Below are 21,761 nucleotides of genomic sequence, written 5' to 3'. Positions count from 1 at the left end.
GCATACTCTTTGAGACCATTATCAACCTTTTGAGGAATTTGTACTCACAAATGCGTACAATAAGCTGATGAAAACTCAAACTTTCTTTTCATTTTGGGCCCATCCTCTCTAGAGTTTATTCAACTTCGGGATCTTGACTCTACTTTCAGGACTTTAGGGCCTGGTCAAAATGGGGTGTCTACAGATACCCAAAATCAAGATTAAGAATTAATACATACTAAAAAAAGATTAAGAATTATTTCAGCTCCTTCTATGGTGGGGGGCGGCGAGCTCTAAGAACGCAAGAAAGATGCCCAAAAATGCTAAAAGACATTCCTCGGATTAAAAAAGGAGATGATAAATTCGCACCTCTTTAACGTGAATTGAGCACCCCCTGTAGGATAATTCGCACCTCTTGAACGTGAATTGACTTAAAAAAAGCGTAAAGTCTGCCACATACGTTCCTTTACAAGGTTGTGAATTATCCTACAGTGGTGTGAATTTCTCGTCTCCCTAAGAAAAACGAGGTGAACTTGGATTTTATTTCCAATGATTTTTTTTTACGTCAGGCTAGGCTCTGTTTGGTACCGTCATAAATCACGATTTAGGAAAGATTCTATAATCATGAAAATACTAGTTTTATGAACTTCAACCACTGTCCACCCATAATTTCAAAAATAGAGCTCAATTTTGTATGAGATTTCCCAATTACTAAATCATGTACTTCTTTACTAAAAAATATATTTAAGTTAACGTTTTAAAGAGAGGTTGTAAGAACCGGTAAAATAGATATATATATATATATATATATATAAATATAAAAATGGCCTCATAGGTGGGTAATCATCGGCCATTACTCATTTTCCCCAAGTTAATCGGGCATGAGGACATCTGGCATAATGGGGCGTACACGATTCGAACCCAAGTCTAAGCTAAGATTGAACGGCTTCCTACCACTAAGCCACCGCCCCAGATGTCAACAAAAAACGGAATAGATATATATATATGTTAAAAATTTCCAATAGTCACTATTCACAATAGTCACTATGCGAGATTACTATGCAGAAATACTATGCAAGTTCACTATTGAGATACACTATTTAAAAGTATTATTCACAGTAGGACCCACCGAGTACTATTTACAAACGGGTCCCACCATCAGTAGGTCCCACATCAGCGGGCCCCACATCAGCGGGCCCCACACAAGTAGGTCCCACACAAGCGGGTCCCACATCAGCGGGTCCTACCAACAGTAGGTCCCACAACAAGTAAGTCCCACACAATAATTCAAGTTACTATTCAAGCAAATAAACTAATAATATAATAATTCAAGTTACTATTCATGCAAATAAAATAATAAATAAAATAATAATATAATAATTCAGGTTAAGGCTATAATAAATAGAGGCTCGCAGACGAGGAAAAAAAAAAAAAAGAGAAAGAGAGAGGAAGAGAAGAAGAAGAAAAAGAAAAAGGAAATCTGAGAGAGAAGAAGGAAAAGGAAATCAGAAAGAAGAAGGAAAAGGAAATCAGAGAGAAGAAGGAAAAGGAAATCTGAGAAAGGAGAAGGAAAATGAAATCTGAGAGAGGAGAAGGTAAGTCTGTCAATAGTTATTTATTTACACAGTGAAATATCGGTGATATGGTTGGTTCTACCACCTATGGATAAAGCGTGCATATGAGGCGATAACTCGCTATCGATTATGCAAACTTTATCATCATATTTGAACGGTGAAATGCTCGCATAGTAACCGTAAAGTAAACTGTAAAGAAAGAAAGGCGAAGGTCAATAGTTATTTATTTAAACAGTGAAATATCGGTGATATGGTTGGTTCTACCACCTATGGATAAAGCTTGCATATGAGGCGATAACTCGCTATCGATTATGCAAACTTTATCATCATATTTGAACGGTGAAATGCTCGCATAGTAACCGTAAAGTACACTGTAAGGAAAGAAAGGCGAAAAAAAGGCGAACTGCTGAGCATAGTAGCCAAAGAATGGTGGCCCACATGAATAGTAACATGCGGGGCCCACATGAAGTAATATGCGGGCCCACATGAAGGAGTAACATGCGGGGCCCACATGAATAGTAACATACGGGGCCCACATGAATGAGTAACATGCGGGGCCCACATGAATAGTAACATGCGAGGCCCACATGCATAGTAATATGCGGGGCCCACATAAATAGTGCATACTGGACAGAAAGGACATGAATTTGATAAAACTTAGAATTATTTACAGGTTAATCATTCCTATTCTTGTTGGGACTTTTCGGTTACTATCTTCACTCAGAAATTAAAAAGGCAGGTGACAGCTAGACCTTGTCTTGTAATGGTATTCAATATAATTGTCTATGCAATGTAGCTCTGCTTATAAATTGCCTGATAAATACCTGCTTAGTGAATTTATACTCGCTTGCCTGGAATCAAATGAATTGAAATGAATGCAGGAAGAAAGGCAAAGGTAAGTAATTGCATACATGTTGCATACATGGGGAAAGTGAAGGGGAACTTAAGGGTGTGGTGGAATCATCCTGGGACCTAAGGTCCAAAGGCCAACGCGAGAAGCGTGTACTGCCTTTCGTTGGCAAACCAACCAAAAAGGGAAAGTATCCCCGAGGGATAGTATCCCCGGCTCGGCAAATGCGAGACCGTAATCCAAGTCCATAACGTCACTACCTTCAGACAGGGGTAGTGGGTAGCCGTGCGGCAAGGACACCGGCAGAAAAAAATAAAATAAAATGAAAAAGTCAGAAAAGAACTGACAGAAAAATAAATGGGGGAAAAGCCGGATGTACCTGGGGAATGTGCTGTCTCATAATTATTGCATGCATAGCATACATTGAAATTATTGTCATTCCTTTTATTTATATTGCCATGGGCATTGTAATCTTTATTATATTGTTTCTAGACATTATTGAGGATGTGGATTATATTGTATGCACTGTTATTATTGTCTCTTTTACTTTGCTCGGTCTCTGGATGACCCTGCTCTGACGTTGATTCCTCCACCACAGGGGTTGAGGCATTAGATGGCGGAGCATTTGCAAATGAAGGAACCATGGGATAAGGGACTGTGTGATCAGAGAGTTTGTTCCTGAGTTTTTACATTTTGACGCCTTGCGTCATTTACCATGTCTATCAATACTTTGTTATGATAAGACATCTTTCAGTTGTAATAAGATTCTATCGTGGTTGATGCTTGTATAAAAAAAAAAAAAAATAGTTACATGATTTTTGCTTTCTTTTGCTCGTAGCGACTCGTCGGAAATCGGGTCGTTACAGTTGTGGTATCAGAGCTCTGGGTTTTTGTGAAATACCTGGACTTCGTGAGAGTGGGTAGATTATAGGATTGGGGTAGACAATTAAGACTTGTCGACCAAAATATATGCACTCTGATTTTATACCCTTAAAGGGAAGACACAATAGTAAATTTTAATACCTACTCAATTAATGACAACAAAGTCTTCTATTAGCAGATGTATCAGAGGAGGGGAGCTGCTAACCAGGCGAATGTCCCTACTAATGATGGACATGAACCATCTCAGCTCGTTACGCATGGCCCAGTTCAACCTCAAAATCAGGATAGTCTGCAAATGCTTGCAGAAATTCTTAAACAGAATCAGATAGCTAATCAGACCGCCCTTCAGGCCATCGCAGCCAATCTCGGGAATCGTCAGGAGTCGAGACCTCGTGAGGATGCCTCTCAGATGCATCGTCAGTTCCGAGACTACCATCCATCTGAGTTTACTGGTTCAGGTGATCCCTTAGCGGCAGATCATTGGATTACAGAGATAGAGGGGATCTTTGCAGTAATGGAGTGCTCAAGTATTCAGAAGATGCGTTTTGCTTCCTTCTTACTGAAGGGAGAAGCGGGTGTCTGGTGGCGGACTATGATTCAGAACTATCCCGCAGTCTTGTCAGGGACTTGGGGACAGTTCAAGTCTCGCTTCAATGAGCAGTTCTTTCCGGAGCGCATAAGAGATCAATTGGCGGGGCAGTTCGCAGAACTAAAGCAGGGGGCTTTGACTGTGGCTCAGTATGGAGCCAAGTTCAGAGAGCTGTCACGTTTTGCACCTGGATATGCAGCAACAGAGGCAGATCGGGTTCGGAAATTTGTTAGCGGTCTTCGCCCTTCCATTAAGGCGAGTATCGTTAACCTTGGTTCTAGGACCTTGGCAGAAGCCTGTGAGAAGGCCGAGGTGGCAGAAGACTGTGAGAAGTCAGTACAGGCAGCTAGATCTCAATCTATTGTTAGCAGGAATCAGGGACCTCCACCCAAAAAGCAGAAGACGGATGGTGGATCGCAATCCAAGACCTTGTGCTCTCTTTGCGGAAAATTCCATTCAGGCCAGTGTTGGAAATCAATAAATGTCTGTTTCAATTGTGGGGATCCCAACCATAAGCAGAGGGATTGCCCTAAAAAGAAGCGTCAGCAGTATACCGGACAGCCATATCAGCAGCAGCAGCAGGCTCTTCCTAGACCTCCATTCCAGCCGCAGCAGCAAAATCAGTGGAGGGGAAACCCAAAGCTCATACCAGTTCAAGGAAGAAATGCACCCCAAGCTCCTATCAATCGGGTCTTTGCCTTGAGTCAGCGCGACGCTGAAGCATCCGATGCAGTTATCGAAGGACAGCTTCACGTTAATGGTATATCTGTTCATGTCTTATTTGATTCTGGCTCTACATTATCATTTATATCGCCTGATTTTGTTCGAGAAGTAGCTTTATCTCCTGTACCCTTACTACATCCGTTGAGAGTGGTCACACCAGTAGGTGATGTGGTAATTACTGACTTGGTATGTAAGGGTTGCAAAATTAAAATTAGGGAACGGGAGCTTTTGGGAGACCTTGTATTGCTGAATATGAATGACTTCAAGGTCATCTTAGGCATGAACTGGTTGGCGTCTTACCACGCCAGTGTGGATTGTTTCCATAAGGTGGTGGTGTTCAGAATACCCGGAGAGGAAGAATTCTTATTTAAGGGTGTGAAGCGCCCTGGCAAAATCAAAATTATTGCTGCATTAAGGGCCCAGAAAATGTTAAGTAGGGGATGTGAAGGTTTCTTGGCGTATGTGAAGAAAGAGGATGATGGTGTAGGGTTATCAGCAGCTGATATTCCCGTGGTAAGTGAATTCCTTGATGTTTTTCCAGAGGATCTCACGGAGTTGCCTCCCCACAGGGAGATCGACTTCACCATTGCTCTCGAGCCAGGAACCTTACCCATTTCCAAAGCACCTTATCGGATGGCCCCTGCCGAGTTGAAGGAATTGAAGGAACAGTTGTCTGAGTTGCTTGAGAAAGGATTCATCAGGCCAAGTTATTCGCCGTGGGGTGCTCCTGTTCTACTTGTTAAAAAGAAGGATGGCAGCCTCCGTTTATGCATCGATTATCGGCAACTGAATAAGGTTACTGTCAAAAATCGTTATCCTTTGCCTAGGATCGACGATCTTTTTGACCAGTTGCAGGGAGCTTGTCACTTTTCTAAGATTGACCTCAGATCAGGGTATCATCAGCTTCGTGTCAGAGATGAGGACATATCCAAGACAGCTTTCAGGACCCGATACGGTCATTTTGAATTCGTGGTAATGCCTTTTGGCCTGACGAATGCTCCAGCTATCTTTATGGATGTAATGAACAGGATCTTCAAACCCTTCTTAGATCAGTTCATTGTGGTATTTATTGATGATATTCTCATTTATTCTAAGTCCAAGGAAGATCATGCAGAGCATCTAAGGAGAGCACTTGAAACTTTGAGGCAGAATCATTTATTTGCCAAGTTCTCAAAGTGGGAGTTTTGGTTAGAGAGCGTGACATTCCTAGGTCACGTGGTCTCTAAGGAGGGCATCTCAGTTGACCCAGTTAAAGTAGAGGCAGTGTTGCGTTGGAAACAGCCTTCTAACGCAACTGAGGTCAGGAGTTTCTTGGGGCTAGCTGGTTATTACCGAAAATTTGTTGAGGGATTTTCGGCATTGGCTGGTCCTCTGACCAAGTTGACTAGAAAGAATGTCAAGTTTATTTGGGCGGAGGAGTGTGAGCTCAGTTTCCAGGAATTAAAGAAGAGGTTGACTTCGTCGCCTGTTCTTGTCCTCCCTTCTGAAGGAGTGGATTTTGTTATTTATAGCGATGCTTCCATAAAGGGGTTAGGTTGTGTACTTATGCAGGATGGAAAGGTGATTGCATATGGCTCACGGCAGTTGAAGCGGCATGAAGTGAATTACCCCATCCATGACTTAGAATTGGCAGCTGTGGTTTTTGCGCTCAGGATCTGGCGTCATTATTTGTATGGTGTGAAGTTTGAGGTTTTTACGGACCACAAAAGTCTCAAATACCTGTTTGATCAGAAAGAATTAAATATGCGCCAGAGGAGGTGGCTTGAGTTCTTAAAAGACTACGAGTTTGCATTGAGCTACCATCCAGGTAAAGCCAATGTGGTTGCCGATGCTCTCAGTAGGCAAGGATGTGCTAAAATTGCATGCTTGCTGATAGAAGAGTGGAAACTTCTTGAGCAGTTTAGAGATTTGACTCTGGACATTTGCAAAGTGGGTGAAAAATCAGTCTTAGCAAATTTTCGAGTTCAGTCAGATTTTTTGGAGTCGATAAAGGCGGCTCAAGCAGATGATGCAGAGTTGATCAAGTTGAAGAAAGAAGTAGATTCCAGACCAGACTTTTCAATTGGGGCAGACGGTTTCTTGTACTTTAAAGGCAGGATATGTGTGCCAGCTAAAGAAGATCTTAGAAGGAGTATCTTGGATGAGGCCCATAAATCTCGCTACACCATTCACCCAGGTAGCACCAAGATGTATCATGATTTGAAAAGAAATTTCTGGTGGAGCGGAATGAAAAGAGAAGTGGCTTGCTATGTTTCGAAATGCTTGACTTGTCAGAAAATAAAGATTGAGCATCAGAAACCTGGAGGCACTCTAAAGCCTTTGGAGATACCCATATGGAAGTGGGATAGTATTTCTATGGACTTCATCATGGGTTTGCCCAAAACCAAGAATGGTTGTGATAGCATCTGGGTGATTGTTGATCGTCTCACCAAATCTGCACATTTTATCGCCATGAAAAAGACTTGGACTATGAGCAAGTTGGCGGAGGTATATGTGGCGCAAATTATCAGATTGCATGGGGTACCTGCTTCTATAGTATCTGACAGGGACACCAGATTCACTTCTAGGTTTTGGCATGGGTTGCATGAGGCTTTGGGGTCAAAGCTAAATTTTAGCACTGCCTATCATCCTCAAACGGATGGTCAGACCGAGAGGGTTAACCAGATTGTGGAGGACCTATTGAGAGCCTGTATTCTCGATTTTGGGGGAGACTGGGAGCGTCATTTGCCCCTAGTCGAATTTGCTTATAATAACAGTTATCAGCAAAGTATTCAGATGGCTCCCTTCGAGGCTCTTTATGGTCGTGCTTGTAGATCACCATTGTGTTGGGTTGAAGTTGGTGAAAGACAGTTGCTTGGGCCGAAATTGGTGGAAGAAACTTCTGAGAAAGTAACCTTGATCAGGGAAAGGTTAAAGGCAGCTCAGAGTAGGCAGAAGAGCTATGCCGATCAGCGGCGTAGAGAGCTCGAGTTCGCTGAATGAGATATGGTTTTTGTTAAAATCTCGCCTTTCAAAGCAGTTATGCGGTTCGGCAGGAAAGGTAAGTTGAGCCCTCGTTACATCGGGCCTTATCGCATCTCTAAGCAAATTGGATCTCGAGCTTATGAGTTGGAATTACCTCCAAACCTTGATCAGATGCATAATGTATTTCATGTATCCATGCTTCGTCTATATCATCCCGACCCTTCTCACGTGCTAGAAGAGGACGAGGTGGAGCTTCAGGGTGATTGGTCCTTTTCGGAAGGACCTGTGCGCATTCTGGAGCGCAAGGACAGAGTTTTGCGGAACAAGTCGATTCCCCTTGTCAGAGTACTTTGGCGTCACCATGGCGTCGATGAGACTACTTGGGAGCGAGAATCCGATATACAGAATAATTTTCCAGAATTATTTGGAGGTACGCCTTTAGTTACTTAGTGATAGAGAGGAATTTCGGGGACGAAATTTTTTTTAAGGGGGGTAGAATGTAAGAACCGGTAAAATAGATATATATATATATATATATATATATAAAAATGGCCTCATAGGTGGGTAATCATCGGCCATTACTCATTTTCCCCAAGTTAATCGGGCATGAGGACATCTGGCATAATGGGGCGTACACGATTCGAACCCAAGTCTAAGCTAAGATTGAACGGCTTCCTACCACTAAGCCACCGCCCCAGATGTCAACAAAAAACGGAATAGATATATATATATGTTAAAAATTTCCAATAGTCACTATTCACAATAGTCACTATGCGAGATTACTATGCAGAAATACTATGCAAGTTCACTATTGAGATACACTATTTAAAAGTATTATTCACAGTAGGACCCACCGAGTACTATTTACAAACGGGTCCCACCATCAGTAGGTCCCACATCAGCGGGCCCCACATCAGCGGGCCCCACACAAGTAGGTCCCACACAAGCGGGTCCCACATCAGCGGGTCCTACCAACAGTAGGTCCCACAACAAGTAAGTCCCACACAATAATTCAAGTTACTATTCAAGCAAATAAACTAATAATATAATAATTCAAGTTACTATTCATGCAAATAAAATAATAAATAAAATAATAATATAATAATTCAGGTTAAGGCTATAATAAATAGAGGCTCGCAGACGAGGAAAAAAAAAAAAAAGAGAAAGAGAGAGGAAGAGAAGAAGAAGAAAAAGAAAAAGGAAATCTGAGAGAGAAGAAGGAAAAGGAAATCAGAAAGAAGAAGGAAAAGGAAATCAGAGAGAAGAAGGAAAAGGAAATCTGAGAAAGGAGAAGGAAAATGAAATCTGAGAGAGGAGAAGGTAAGTCTGTCAATAGTTATTTATTTACACAGTGAAATATCGGTGATATGGTTGGTTCTACCACCTATGGATAAAGCGTGCATATGAGGCGATAACTCGCTATCGATTATGCAAACTTTATCATCATATTTGAACGGTGAAATGCTCGCATAGTAACCGTAAAGTAAACTGTAAAGAAAGAAAGGCGAAGGTCAATAGTTATTTATTTAAACAGTGAAATATCGGTGATATGGTTGGTTCTACCACCTATGGATAAAGCTTGCATATGAGGCGATAACTCGCTATCGATTATGCAAACTTTATCATCATATTTGAACGGTGAAATGCTCGCATAGTAACCGTAAAGTACACTGTAAGGAAAGAAAGGCGAAAAAAAGGCGAACTGCTGAGCATAGTAGCCAAAGAATGGTGGCCCACATGAATAGTAACATGCGGGGCCCACATGAAGTAATATGCGGGCCCACATGAAGGAGTAACATGCGGGGCCCACATGAATAGTAACATACGGGGCCCACATGAATGAGTAACATGCGGGGCCCACATGAATAGTAACATGCGAGGCCCACATGCATAGTAATATGCGGGGCCCACATAAATAGTGCATACTGGACAGAAAGGACATGAATTTGATAAAACTTAGAATTATTTACAGGTTAATCATTCCTATTCTTGTTGGGACTTTTCGGTTACTATCTTCACTCAGAAATTAAAAAGGCAGGTGACAGCTAGACCTTGTCTTGTAATGGTATTCAATATAATTGTCTATGCAATGTAGCTCTGCTTATAAATTGCCTGATAAATACCTGCTTAGTGAATTTATACTCGCTTGCCTGGAATCAAATGAATTGAAATGAATGCAGGAAGAAAGGCAAAGGTAAGTAATTGCATACATGTTGCATACATGGGGAAAGTGAAGGGGAACTTAAGGGTGTGGTGGAATCATCCTGGGACCTAAGGTCCAAAGGCCAACGCGAGAAGCGTGTACTGCCTTTCGTTGGCAAACCAACCAAAAAGGGAAAGTATCCCCGAGGGATAGTATCCCCGGCTCGGCAAATGCGAGACCGTAATCCAAGTCCATAACGTCACTACCTTCAGACAGGGGTAGTGGGTAGCCGTGCGGCAAGGACACCGGCAGAAAAAAATAAAATAAAATGAAAAAGTCAGAAAAGAACTGACAGAAAAATAAATGGGGGAAAAGCCGGATGTACCTGGGGAATGTGCTGTCTCATAATTATTGCATGCATAGCATACATTGAAATTATTGTCATTCCTTTTATTTATATTGCCATGGGCATTGTAATCTTTATTATATTGTTTCTAGACATTATTGAGGATGTGGATTATATTGTATGCACTGTTATTATTGTCTCTTTTACTTTGCTCGGTCTCTGGATGACCCTGCTCTGACGTTGATTCCTCCACCACAGGGGTTGAGGCATTAGATGGCGGAGCATTTGCAAATGAAGGAACCATGGGATAAGGGACTGTGTGATCAGAGAGTTTGTTCCTGAGTTTTTACATTTTGACGCCTTGCGTCATTTACCATGTCTATCAATACTTTGTTATGATAAGACATCTTTCAGTTGTAATAAGATTCTATCGTGGTTGATGCTTGTATAAAAAAAAAAAAAAAATAGTTACATGATTTTTGCTTTCTTTTGCTCGTAGCGACTCGTCGGAAATCGGGTCGTTACAGAGGTGGAGAAGTTACTTCGATAAGTTGTTTAATGGAGAACCTGTAGGGAATTTGGCAGAACTTGATAACACTTTTGATGATACTAATCAGAGATTTGTTTATAGAATCCAAATATCAGAGGTAAGAGTAGCTGTGAAAAATATGAAATTAGGTAAGGCTAGAGGGCCTGACAATGCTCATATTGAGAGTTAGAGATGCTTGACTGATGTGGATTTGGTTTGGTTAACTAGATTATTTAACAATATTTTGAAGACTAAGAAGATGCTACCTATTTATAAAAATAAAGGGAATATTAAGAGTTGCACCAATTACCGGGAAATTAAGCTAATGAGTCACACCATGAAGCTTTGGGAGAGGGTAATTGAGTATAGACTAAGAAATGAGACTAATGTGTCAGATAATCAGTTTGGTTTCATGCCCGGACGATCAATTATGGAAGCTATCTTCTTGATTAGGTGGATAATGGAGAGATTTAGAGAAAATAAAAAGGACATTCATATGGTTTTCATTGATTTGGAGAAAGCGTATGAGAGGGTTCCCACGAGTGTTATGTGGTGGGTCCTTGAAAGGAAAAAAGTGTCTTCTAAATATGTCAATATGATTAAGGATATGTACGATGGAGCAGTAACTAGTGTCAGAACCACGGATGGCACGTCCAACGAGTTTTCAATTACAATAGGACTGCACCAAGGATCAACTCTAAGCCCTTGTCTTTTTACGCTAGTTATATATGTGCTTACAGAGGGTACCCAGGACGAGGTGCCATGGTGTATGTTATTTGCAGATGACATAGTATTAATCGACGAAACCAAAGCAGGAGTAAATGCTAAATTAGAGTTATTGAGAACTACTTTGGAATCCAAAGGAATCTAAATGTTTTAGACTGAGCAGGACTAAGACAGAATATATGGAATGCAACTTTAGTAATGTAAGGAGGCGGGACGAAAATGTAGTAAATATGAGTAGACAGGAGGTACCTAAGAGAGATATCTTTCGCTATCTTTGTTCAATTTTACATAAGGAATGAGAGATGAAGAGGATGTTAACCATAGAATAAGAGGAGATTGGTTGAAGTGCAAGCTTGCTTCAGGAGTTCTGTGCGACCGTAAAATCCCTACCAAGCTGAAGGGAAAGTTTTATAAGACAGCTGTCAGCCATGCTGTACGGCCCACAAAGATGAGTGTAGAGGAGATGCGAATGCTTAGATGGATGTGCGGCCACACAAGGTTAGATAGAATTAAAAATGAAGACATTCGTAAAAAGGTGGGGGTGGCACCAATTGAGGAGAAGATGAGAGCGCACCACTTAAGATGGTTTGGACATATCCAACGCAGGCCTTTGGATGCTCCAGTGAGAAGAGGCGACTCATGCCAAATTGATGGAGTAAAAAAAGGCAGGGGTAGGCCGAGAACAACTTGTGTAGAAACAGTGAGGAAAGACTTGATAGCTAGGAACATGACATAAAACATGACCTTTGATAGGATAGAATGGAAAAAAATGATCCACGTAGAAGAACCCAACTAGAACCAGGATTAGAGCCGGGTAGATTCCTTTTACTTTCTTCATAAATTTTTTCGAACAAACAACTAGTTTGGGACAAAGGCTTTGTTGAGTTTGAGTTTTTATAAATGACATATTAGTTTACCTGTAAAAAAAAAAATGACATATTAGTTGGAATGTTTTTTGGGTGGACAAGTGGGGTTTGGCAAGATTAGATTTTTTTTTACCATTGGTGGGCAAGCTGGGGTTTGGCCTATGAGTGTATTAAACAAGATAAGACTTACATTCGGGTATAGATTTCTCCTTTTTTCATAATGTGAACACAATATCAAGAAAAGTGGGGGCATCTTAGGGGAGGAATAATCTCCCCTTTACAGTGGCATAATATCTTAGAAAGGAAATCAGCTACTTTGTTTGAGTGAGTGCTCTTTTATCTCTGATATGACGTATCTTTTCCTAGGGGCATTTGTAGATTTCATTGATCACATTTACTGCCATTAATGAGTCGGACTCAATCCACCTTGGATAATAATAATAGCATTGATCTCTAAAGCGAATATTTCTTCCTTTGTTATTATGCTCTGTTAGAATTGCAAGAAAAACATTTCTGATGGAAAAAAAAAACTTGGGAAATTTTTTCTTTTCACGATTTAGACTGAAATAATTTGATTGTGGCTAATTTGGACGGATATTATCATAAATTGTAAGTCCCTCTAAATAAAATTTGAATAAGATTGAATAAGTAGGAAATGTTAGAAATATTTTTCCTTTCCAAACTTTTCTACAAAATTCTTGCCATCCAGAGAGGACACACTCCATAGACATAACTGGCTTCATCCCTCTCTATACCTCCAATTGATGTCCCATCTGTCTCAAGTGAGGCATCGGTATTTATCTTGATGATCCCTTCATCAAACCTCATCTGACATCTGCAAGGGCACTTATAGAAGTAAAACACATCATATCAAAGGCATTGTGATTCCTCCACAAAAGAATCAGGTAATATGGAAACCAAACGTCGACAGTTTCATAATGAAAAGCGCTTGGTAATATAAGACAAGCTTAGTTCGTCTGATTATCAAAACATGGTAGTGGGAATATCAGTATCTTTTTTTTTAAAGGTCGTTACCTTTTTGGAGGAATGCTAAACTCAAAAGAGCCCTTGCAAAAGAAAGGTAGAAGGGCTCTCCCATTGGCCAATTTCCAATTATGATCATAAATGGAAATTGGCCCTTCTACCCTTTCTTTTTTGCAAGGGCTCCTCTGAGTTTAGCATTCCTATAGGTTTTATATGGTGTAAGCCCTTTGTCCCTTATTTGTCAAAAAGTTTTGTACATACCATAGTATAGGATGATCCAAACCATCCATGTGATGGGCCATAATGTAAAAAGGTTGTGCCCAAAAAAATCATTTCTATAGTATGATGCCAACCTTCTAATCTATCGATGAACTGCATATTATGGAAACCTCACAACCTATTTACATTATGGCCAATCACGTGGAAGGTTTGGATCATCCTATAGTGTGGTCCGTACAATACTTTTTGAAAAATAAGGGATTATAAGGGTGAGAAATTATATGATGCCAGACCATCAAGTCCCATGAAAGTGATACTTCAAAAGTACCACCCTTGATATCTGATCCGGCAACAACCTCTTAAAGAGTGGGCTTACACCTAATAAAATCTCAGCATTCCTATACCTGAGAAATTATATGGTGGCAAACCGTGTGGAATCAAGTGCGAAGAGAGAGAAAATTCCCCATGCTTGATTTCTGATCCACAAAAAAGTAAAAAAATGGGACTTTTGTTGGATCAGAAATCAAGTGTAGGGTGTTCTCTTTCTCCGCCCTTGAATATAAAATCTCCCTATACCTTTTTGTAGTTTTTATACGGTGCAAGGCCTTACAAGTTACAACTATACGGTAGACGCCTAGAGGACCACCCTTGGATATTTGATCAACAGCAGCTCACTTTTTGCTTGAACAGTAAAAAGGCAAAGGCCTTATTGTTTGTTTGTGTGCATTTTCCGTTTTAGCATATAGGGGCGAAACTGTTTGAACTCTGTAAGAACGGGCGATAATGGGAAATTCACGGAGAGGATCGAGTTCGAAGAACGATATTCACACTGCTGCAAGAACGGGCGATATCCATGCTATTCAATCCATATGCACTTCCAATCCCTTGTCTATCAATTCACGAGATAAGCATTCGCGAACTCCGTATCCTAAATTTATACTTTTCTTTTCGTCGCTTTTACCTCTATTTGTTTACTGATTTCATGTTTTTTTTTTGTATTAGGGTTCTGCTTGGATTTAATCCACTAATTAATTTCATTTCTCTTACGATCCTGGTTTTAGCTTATAAAATCCAGGGTTAGCTTATAATATAAGATTCAGGTTTTAGAGGATTTTATAATCCTGGAGTATAAAATCGATGAATCCAAACGGGCAATTAGGGTTCTTCTTGGATTTAATCCACTAATTAATCTCCTTTTTCTTTCACATGGTATTTTTTTTTTAAGTTTCCACTCTCTTCCATGTATCATTTTTTTTTTTTTTTTCCCTCATGAAATTTGCTACCAAGGTTGAGGTGAGGAGGCTATGGGATATATTCATTAAAAAAAATTGGTTGGTATGAAGATTTTTGCAACAAATGATCAATTTCTCTTTTTGGTTCGACATCTGAATTCTGTACAGACCTTTATATCTAAAGACACATGAAATAGCTGCCAGTATTACCCAATATGTTTTGAAGGATGTCTTATGGTGATGCAATTAGATAGTGTTGTATGGTCTATCTCAATCTTTTTAGTATTATTCTAATGTACTGGAATGCGAAGCAAAAAGTGGTTAGTTCCACTAGAGTATTTATCAAGTTACCACTGCTTCTCTGGTGATTGTGGTAGATTTTCTTAAAGAACCACCCATATATTCGGGGATGCCGTTGGTTTCAGAGAGTTTGATCTTAAAGGGTTTCAGAAAATCAACCTTGATGCAAACAATGGCTTACTAGCTTGAGGGAATTTAATAGTGTGTCCATCAAGAGTTTCACTTGTTCTTTAGCCATTATTGTGTCCTTGGACGTCTTCTCTCCAGTATTGGTTGTGGGGGAGTAGACGAGTTTATGTCTGGATTGAAGTATTGTGCTATTACTATTAGGCTTGGAGGTCAATTCTTGCTCCCAATTTTGAGAAGTTGTTGTTTTGCATCTAAGCAAAACCCCGGCTAAGACAATAGTAATGCTATTAATGCCGAGGTTGAGCGTAATGGACCGTTTTGAATTTTGTAGGGAGGTTTGGTTTCCCAAAGGGTTGGATTGAAGGTGACTCAAGGATAACTATCGAATGGCTAAAAAAGAGTCTTCCCCATAGGAGATTGAGGAGTGTGCTTAGTGATATAAAGAATTGGTTAGCCGGGTGCTTCGACTTTTCCCATTCCAATATCCATCATGGAGGAAACCATGGAGCTGATAAGTTAGCTAACTTTGGGTTCGACTATGCAAATTTACGTGTGTGGGACAAGATGCCGAATTTGTAGGGAGCCAAATGGACAGTTTTTGTATTGCTTTTGACTGACTGATATCATGAAATTGATTGGTGATTACCAACAACCCTACACATCTCTACACGATCCTAATCATCAATGTGGCCTTTGTGAATGCTTTAACCAGAAACTTGCGTTAATTTGGAAGAGTTTACTTTTCTCCAAAGGCAAGGGGCAAACTGGTGACAGTTTTTAGGTACCGCAGGCTGGAAACTCTACAAAATCATTCACAATTTTTATTTTCAAAAATTTCTCTTAACGCTCTTACCTCTTTATACAAGTCGATGCCTAATCACAGCAAATGTAAGCTTTTGCTTGGTAAACCGTACAGATGATACCCTTAGCTGGTTATCTAGACAAATGATCTGGTGGCCCTATTGTTGGATGGGTCATCTTCAAAACTCTCCCCATTGAACGATCATAGACATCCAAATTCTTCCCTTGAATGTGGACTGGGACTGGTGGCAATATTTTTCAACCGCCCATTTGCACCCACAAGTCCGGCAGTTAGGAGCATTCTATTGGTCGGCTTTTGGGACCTGTCCTATCCGCAGTGGGTCCACCAGAACTTAGCTTAGGATAACCAGACTATGGTTTTCACTTCTGATTTGCTGCGTTATTGTTTTACTTGGTCCGAGCATTGTATAATTCTTCGTTACATTGTATTCAAGTATTTCAATGATTCAGATGGATAAGTGGCTGTACTTATAATTCAAGTGAATATTATTGTTTTACAAAAGTAACTAGTACATTTGTACTATATCTTTAGACACCGTTCTTATCTAACCTTTTTCTGTAGAACACCTAATTTCTTTCCCTTTCTTTCCTTATTGGTATTATTATCCCTTGTTTTTATATTTTCGATTTACTCTGCTCTGGATCTATCGGATTGACACTAAGTCTTAACTGGTGTTTCTATGTCAAAATGTTTTATCGTGTTGAGCAGCGTCCCGCGGCATCTGACATCTGTGGTTCAAGTTTCAATAGGATTTTTGATATCATATCTAGACTTAGAGACATGATGAATAAAAGGGTTAAAGAATGGTTGTTACAGCAGAGATGAGATCAAAATCACCAATCTACCCGACTTTTGGGGTTTCGAATCCCCTGTGCTCTTCCTTAAATATTCTATACAAAATATTCTCTTCTTTGCTGTCTCTCCTTTTTCTCTTTGAGAGATGAGATATTTGTAGCATCTTCGTGCAGGGGTCATCAATTAGATGAAATCGGTGTTAACCATCAGATCATCTTGTTAGGTGATTTGACGTCGGATGACAGCTTATCTTTTTCTTCAGATTCTTCTAGAAGGTTCTTTGCTCCTTTTCCCACTGTGCTTCCACTTCAGCGATCTGTGTGTGGTCACTGGACTTCCTTGTGATGTCATGCTTGTCCACGTTGGTGGATGTTGCTAATGCAGACTCTCGTGGGATCAATGTCATTGTTGTTGGCTCCACATCATTGCATGCATTTTATTAATGGTGACAAGTTTTGCATCAGTGTGTGCATCTTTGTCACTTTTCTCAACAAGTGGTCATTTGATCTTAATCACCATGTTGATGACAACCAGCCGTTGGGTTGTAATCTTTATGAAAGTGATTACCCCTACAAACAAATGGCCTGGCGTAGTTCTCTAACTGAATCCATGTTGCTGCATTTTCCATCACTCTAAATGCAGATGAACAGCAGATTTCTTCTTTAAATGGGTTATTCTGCTCTATGTTGACATGCATTGCTGAAAGTCATTGATTTGGAGCTCCTTGAAGCCAGTTGTATGTATTTCAGCCTCAGTGATAGCTTACCAATGAGAAGGAATTGAGTTGTTACCATTAAAAAAAAGGAATTGAGTTGTTAAATTGTTGGCTTCTGCACTTATGCTTTAAGAGTGGTAGGACAAAAACTTACCTTTCAGCTCTCTCCCGTTTCGATAATGGTACTTTATCAGACAGTTTTCTTGTTTGCTCATATCCTCTTGATAGTATTTTGTGAACTGTGACAACCTTTAAGAGCTAATGTAAGAAGTTTAAAATAGAGCGGTGTCATGGAAAAACAAGAGTGTATAGCATTTCCCTATAGAAAATTGTTTGATATGGATAAAAATGAGAAAACAGTTAAATCCTATAAACATTACTCAATTTCATCATGTAGAAGACTTACATACACTCCGTTTCTTTGACTTGCTAGCATTTAAATTACGTATCCACTGTAAGTTTATTTAAATAAACAGTATCGTCTATTATGAATACTCATCATCATCTTTCATGTCCTTAACACAATGATTTGGATTTGAGTCTCCATTTAGCTGCATGGGCTGGGCAGACAGAAGTGGTGAGTTATCTCTGTAAACACAAGGCTGATGTTTCCGCAGCCGCCATGGATGACATGGGTGCTATTCACTTTGCTGCTCAAAAGGGTCATCTCGAAATAGTTCGAATCCTCCTTTCCTCAGGAGTTTCAGTCAAAGCTTTCACTCGGAAAGGCCTAACTCCTCTGCACTATGCTGTTCAAGGATCTCATCTGGACCTCACCAAGTATTTGGTAAAGAAAGGTTCAAGTCTAAGCACCAAGACAAAAGCTGGGAAGACCCCTCTAGATCTTGCAAACAGTGACGAAATCCATTCATTTCTGGTAGAATGTGAAGAAACATCGAAGAAACAGGAAGAACCGACGGTAAGCAAGGAGATTGAAGGTTCTTCGCCAAAGCAGTCAGATAAAGATAACAATGTAAATTCAAATGATGAAGGTATAGCAAAGGATGACATTGAAGGAGATGGAAGTGAAGGGAAGAAGAGGAAAGGTGAAGAAACTATAACTAAAGGAATCTTATCGGAACCCAAGAAACCCAGGGTTGCACTTAACCACCTTTTAGCTGGGGATGACATGCCGGAAGAAGAAGAAGAATAACAAAACCTGTATGTAAGAGAGTAGAAAAAGATCATGAATGTTACATAAAGGGTTTGTAAACTAAACTATTTTGAGGATCTTGTTAAGTGTTTGGAGCAAGTTCTAGAATTGTTTGCTGAGGATGGAAGATCACTATGTTCTTTTTTATATAAATAAGGATGTTTAATTAAAGGAAAGTATATGGTATTAGTGTCTCTGATTTGGTGTGCGTACTTGATCTAGAGCGTCCATCTCTAGCGAACTGCATCAGGAATGGGCTAAAGTCTAAAATCACACCAATCAGGATGATTCTAACCATCAGATAAAAGGATCTTTGAGGACTGGGGCGGGGCATTTGAGACAAGTTGATCAACGGCCCAGATTCAGTCAGATAAAGTTTTCGAGTCGGATGATCAGGGCCACCAAATTGGTGTGGTTTTTGGTCTATGGCCCATTCAGTATGGGCTCACAAGATAAACTTCCTAGATCTCAAATGCATATGTAGCATCTGATGTGATGATCCGGACTATTGATCTAGTGGGACCCTTAAAGCCATATGATAGTTATGGGTCCTACAATTAATTAGGACATCCTTGCAAGATTCATAGGGTATCATCGAATGGCTAGGATCATTAGTTCGTTGTGGGTCCTACACTTGCGATCACCAGTTGGACCAACGGATCCAATCACAAAGCTTTGCCAAGTTGTCTGAAACAGAATTTAACTAAGGCCCCGTTTGGATTGCTCGAATTCACTGAAAAAACTTGGAAAGTAAACCTTATTCTATTTCTTTTTTAGGGGATTTGGTAGGTACCACCATCTCATGCAACAGCCGTGAAGGTCCCTAGCAAATCACTTCCTCTAGATGGAACTTCAATTTATAATGATATATCCCTTTAAATTAACCATAAGAACATCATTTCCCTCTAAATTGTTGAAAGATTATTCTAGAACTTTAAATCCACCAAAATGGAGTGTTTAAGTAATGGTTTAGTGGTCCTTGTTTGTAGGGAAGTTGGCAAGAAGACACCCGTTTTCAAAAATACATGGCCCTCTTCTTTTTGGATAATGAGAATAATATTTTTCTTTAAAAATTATTTCCAAACAATACTCCCTATTTAAGGGTGTTTATTTTTCAAAAATACTATACCTCTTTGGCTTGAGGGCCTCTTTGGATACCCCTATGAACATTTGATAGCATCCTTGAGTATTGTAGCTACTTAAAAAAATTGCAAAACAAAGTGTAGTGCCATCATCAGAATATGGGAATGATATCAGCCCAACCATGTCTTTATAATTGTACTTACCTATCTTGCCATTTATTATTATTTAAAGAGCTCTCACCTTTCAAAGGGTTTATTATTCCAGTTCCCAAAAAGCTCTTACAAACCAATTAAAAAGGAAAAGACAAGGTTGATTTGTGCAACTATAAAAGAATGGTTGTGGTGATATCATTTCCCTAAAAGTAACAATAAAGAAGAGGAAAATCGAACAAAAGAAGTAATCAGTCATCATCAATTAAAAATTTCAAAAAGACACCTTCTGAAAGGGATCCAAAACTGCTGGAAGACCAGGCACAATACTAAATACTGTTTCTGTTGCATAATTGACCCATCTAAACCAACAAAATATCATAAATCTACCAAAAAAACTCACCTTAGATCTTATATTGGCTCCCTTGCTGAGAACTACAAATATTTCTTTAAAACTGACATCACATTTCCATATATTATGACCAGCTGAAATATCGACTTCGAGCTCTGTTTTACTGAGCAACTTCAATCTCCTGGGCCACCAGAGGAGGCGGCCTAATGAACTCTTCTTCGTCTTTTGGGGTGTGAATGGTGACGAGATCAGGCAGTGGAGTCATGGGCCCTTGCTTGCCTTTGGGATCCCAATCCAGCATTATCTTCACTTTAATACCAAGAACTCCCTGTTTTGGTTGGGTCAATCCAGTTAAAAAAACATAAACCTTTTAAGCAATCAAGGTAGAGGGTGTGACTAGGTATATCATCAACATCTAAAGCACAATTAGATAAAACTCAAGTCTGGTAAAAGAAAGAAGGCAGTTTAGAAAACATGTGTTTATGCATCATGCAAGAATTCTGTCATTCAAATGTACTCGCGAGCTGATGATTAAGAAAACCTCCATGATTTTCACTGGTTTCCTGCCAAATGGCTAGATTATTATTATTATTATTTTCTGACAATGACTACATTATTATATCATTCTTTGTTTCCCTGGTAAGTAATATCCATCTTTTTTCTAAGTAACAAAACTACCCAGTTCTGGGAAAAGCGACTAAAACCATCCTGGTTGCATTCATCGATAAGAATACTGATGAATCATCAAAATAAGTTTTTTTCCCCTCAAATTACCAAATACAGACTAAGTTTAAAGCACTTAAGAGACGCTGCTTTTATAAGATTGATAGAAGTAGGTGGCCAGGCCATTCTGCAAGCAATAAAAGCTATGTAACTTCCAACAATTTCTGATGATAAATTGAACTAATTAAAAGAGTATAACATCAATAGAATATCGCAAAATAACTCAAGGACCTTACAAAGTGATTTATGACGTCTTTCAAAATAAGAAATGTAATTAACTTCAGAATCCAATTGTTCATAATGCTTAAACACAAAATCATTTATTTCGACTCATGTAGCCATGCAAGAAAAGCAAATTCACAGTTCCTAAATTCAATGATTATTAGTGAGACAGGTAGGACCTCTTTGGAGACCTCTAAAAATTACATGCAAATGGTTGTAAAGTTTGATATGATTATTTGCAAATAATGTTTATAATAGTTTTATGAATAAAAAACGGTTATAATAGTATTAGAAATGATATACTTAAAGGCTTCCATGAAGAACCAATTTTGATGGCATCCAAAGAGTCACGTAATCCGCATTTTGAGCTTTCCATTCTCTTGAAAGTAATGGGTCCCATTATCTTGGGATATTATGTTCTTTGTAAGAGAATAAAAAAATATATACATTATTAAACAGGCTAGAAGCAGACTTTATATACATAAATTCATTCAGGAGCCTGATATAGCCTAAAAATAGCCAAAATAAACTACCTCATTCTCATAAAAACAACCAAAATAAACTACCTCATTCTCATAAAAACAACCAAAATAAACTACCTCATTCTCATCATAAAGCTCTTAGGTCTTTCACAATACATCTTTCAGAAATAAAATGAGATTAATAAAGATATCTATAAAGGTGTGTGCATCATAGACAAACTACTGACCT

At 39.4% G+C, this 21,761-nt stretch overlaps 3 protein-coding genes across 3 annotated transcripts in view; 2 read left to right on the top strand and 1 right to left on the bottom strand.

Annotated features, from left to right (window-relative positions):
* Positions 1 to 7,582: 7,582 nt before the first annotated feature.
* Positions 7,583 to 8,011, top strand: LOC143882817 (uncharacterized). The gene has a single exon (XM_077386224.1). The coding sequence runs from the start codon at positions 7,583 to 7,585 to the stop codon at positions 8,009 to 8,011; it is 429 nt and encodes a 142-aa protein (XP_077242339.1).
* Positions 8,012 to 14,015: 6,004 nt separating this feature from the next.
* Positions 14,016 to 18,697, top strand: LOC143884825 (Ankyrin repeat family protein). The gene is made up of 2 exons (XM_077388635.1): positions 14,016 to 14,297; positions 17,909 to 18,697. The coding sequence occupies exons 1-2, from the start codon at positions 14,158 to 14,160 to the stop codon at positions 18,519 to 18,521; spliced, it is 753 nt and encodes a 250-aa protein (XP_077244750.1). The 5' UTR covers positions 14,016 to 14,157; the 3' UTR covers positions 18,522 to 18,697.
* Positions 18,698 to 19,987: 1,290 nt separating this feature from the next.
* Positions 19,988 to 21,761, bottom strand: part of LOC143884827 (small ribosomal subunit protein uS3x-like) — a 14,268-nt gene continuing 12,494 nt past the window's right edge. The window contains exons 5-6 of the mRNA XM_077388636.1: positions 21,760 to 21,761; positions 19,988 to 20,433 (exon numbers count right to left, since the gene is read on the bottom strand). The exon at positions 21,760 to 21,761 is cut by the window's right edge and continues 130 nt beyond it. Of these exons, the coding sequence (XP_077244751.1) occupies positions 20,266 to 20,433; positions 21,760 to 21,761 (170 nt within the window). The 3' untranslated portion in view covers positions 19,988 to 20,265. The remainder of the gene's footprint in view (positions 20,434 to 21,759) is intronic.

This window comes from Tasmannia lanceolata, unplaced genomic scaffold (genome assembly GCF_043159265.1).
Source record: "Tasmannia lanceolata isolate RefF3 unplaced genomic scaffold, GAP_Taslan_0.1 ptg000008l, whole genome shotgun sequence".
In the NCBI taxonomy this organism is placed as follows: Eukaryota; Viridiplantae; Streptophyta; class Magnoliopsida; order Canellales; family Winteraceae; genus Tasmannia; species Tasmannia lanceolata.
The sequence above is the reverse complement of the archived record's forward strand: the minus strand, read 5'-3'. Positions and strand labels throughout refer to the sequence as shown.

What these genes read in the sequence shown, in the direction of transcription:
- LOC143882817 (XM_077386224.1), top strand. Translation starts at nt 7,583, where the DNA reads ATGGTTTTTGTTAAAATCTCGCCTTTCAAAGCAGTTATGCGGTTCGGC.
- LOC143884825 (XM_077388635.1), top strand. Translation starts at nt 14,158, where the DNA reads ATGGGAAATTCACGGAGAGGATCGAGTTCGAAGAACGATATTCACACT. An exon ending in GATAAGCATTCGCGAACTCC is followed by an intron (nt 14,298 to 17,908) that starts GTATCCTAAATT and finishes TTTGGATTTGAG; the next exon opens with TCTCCATTTAGCTGCATGGG.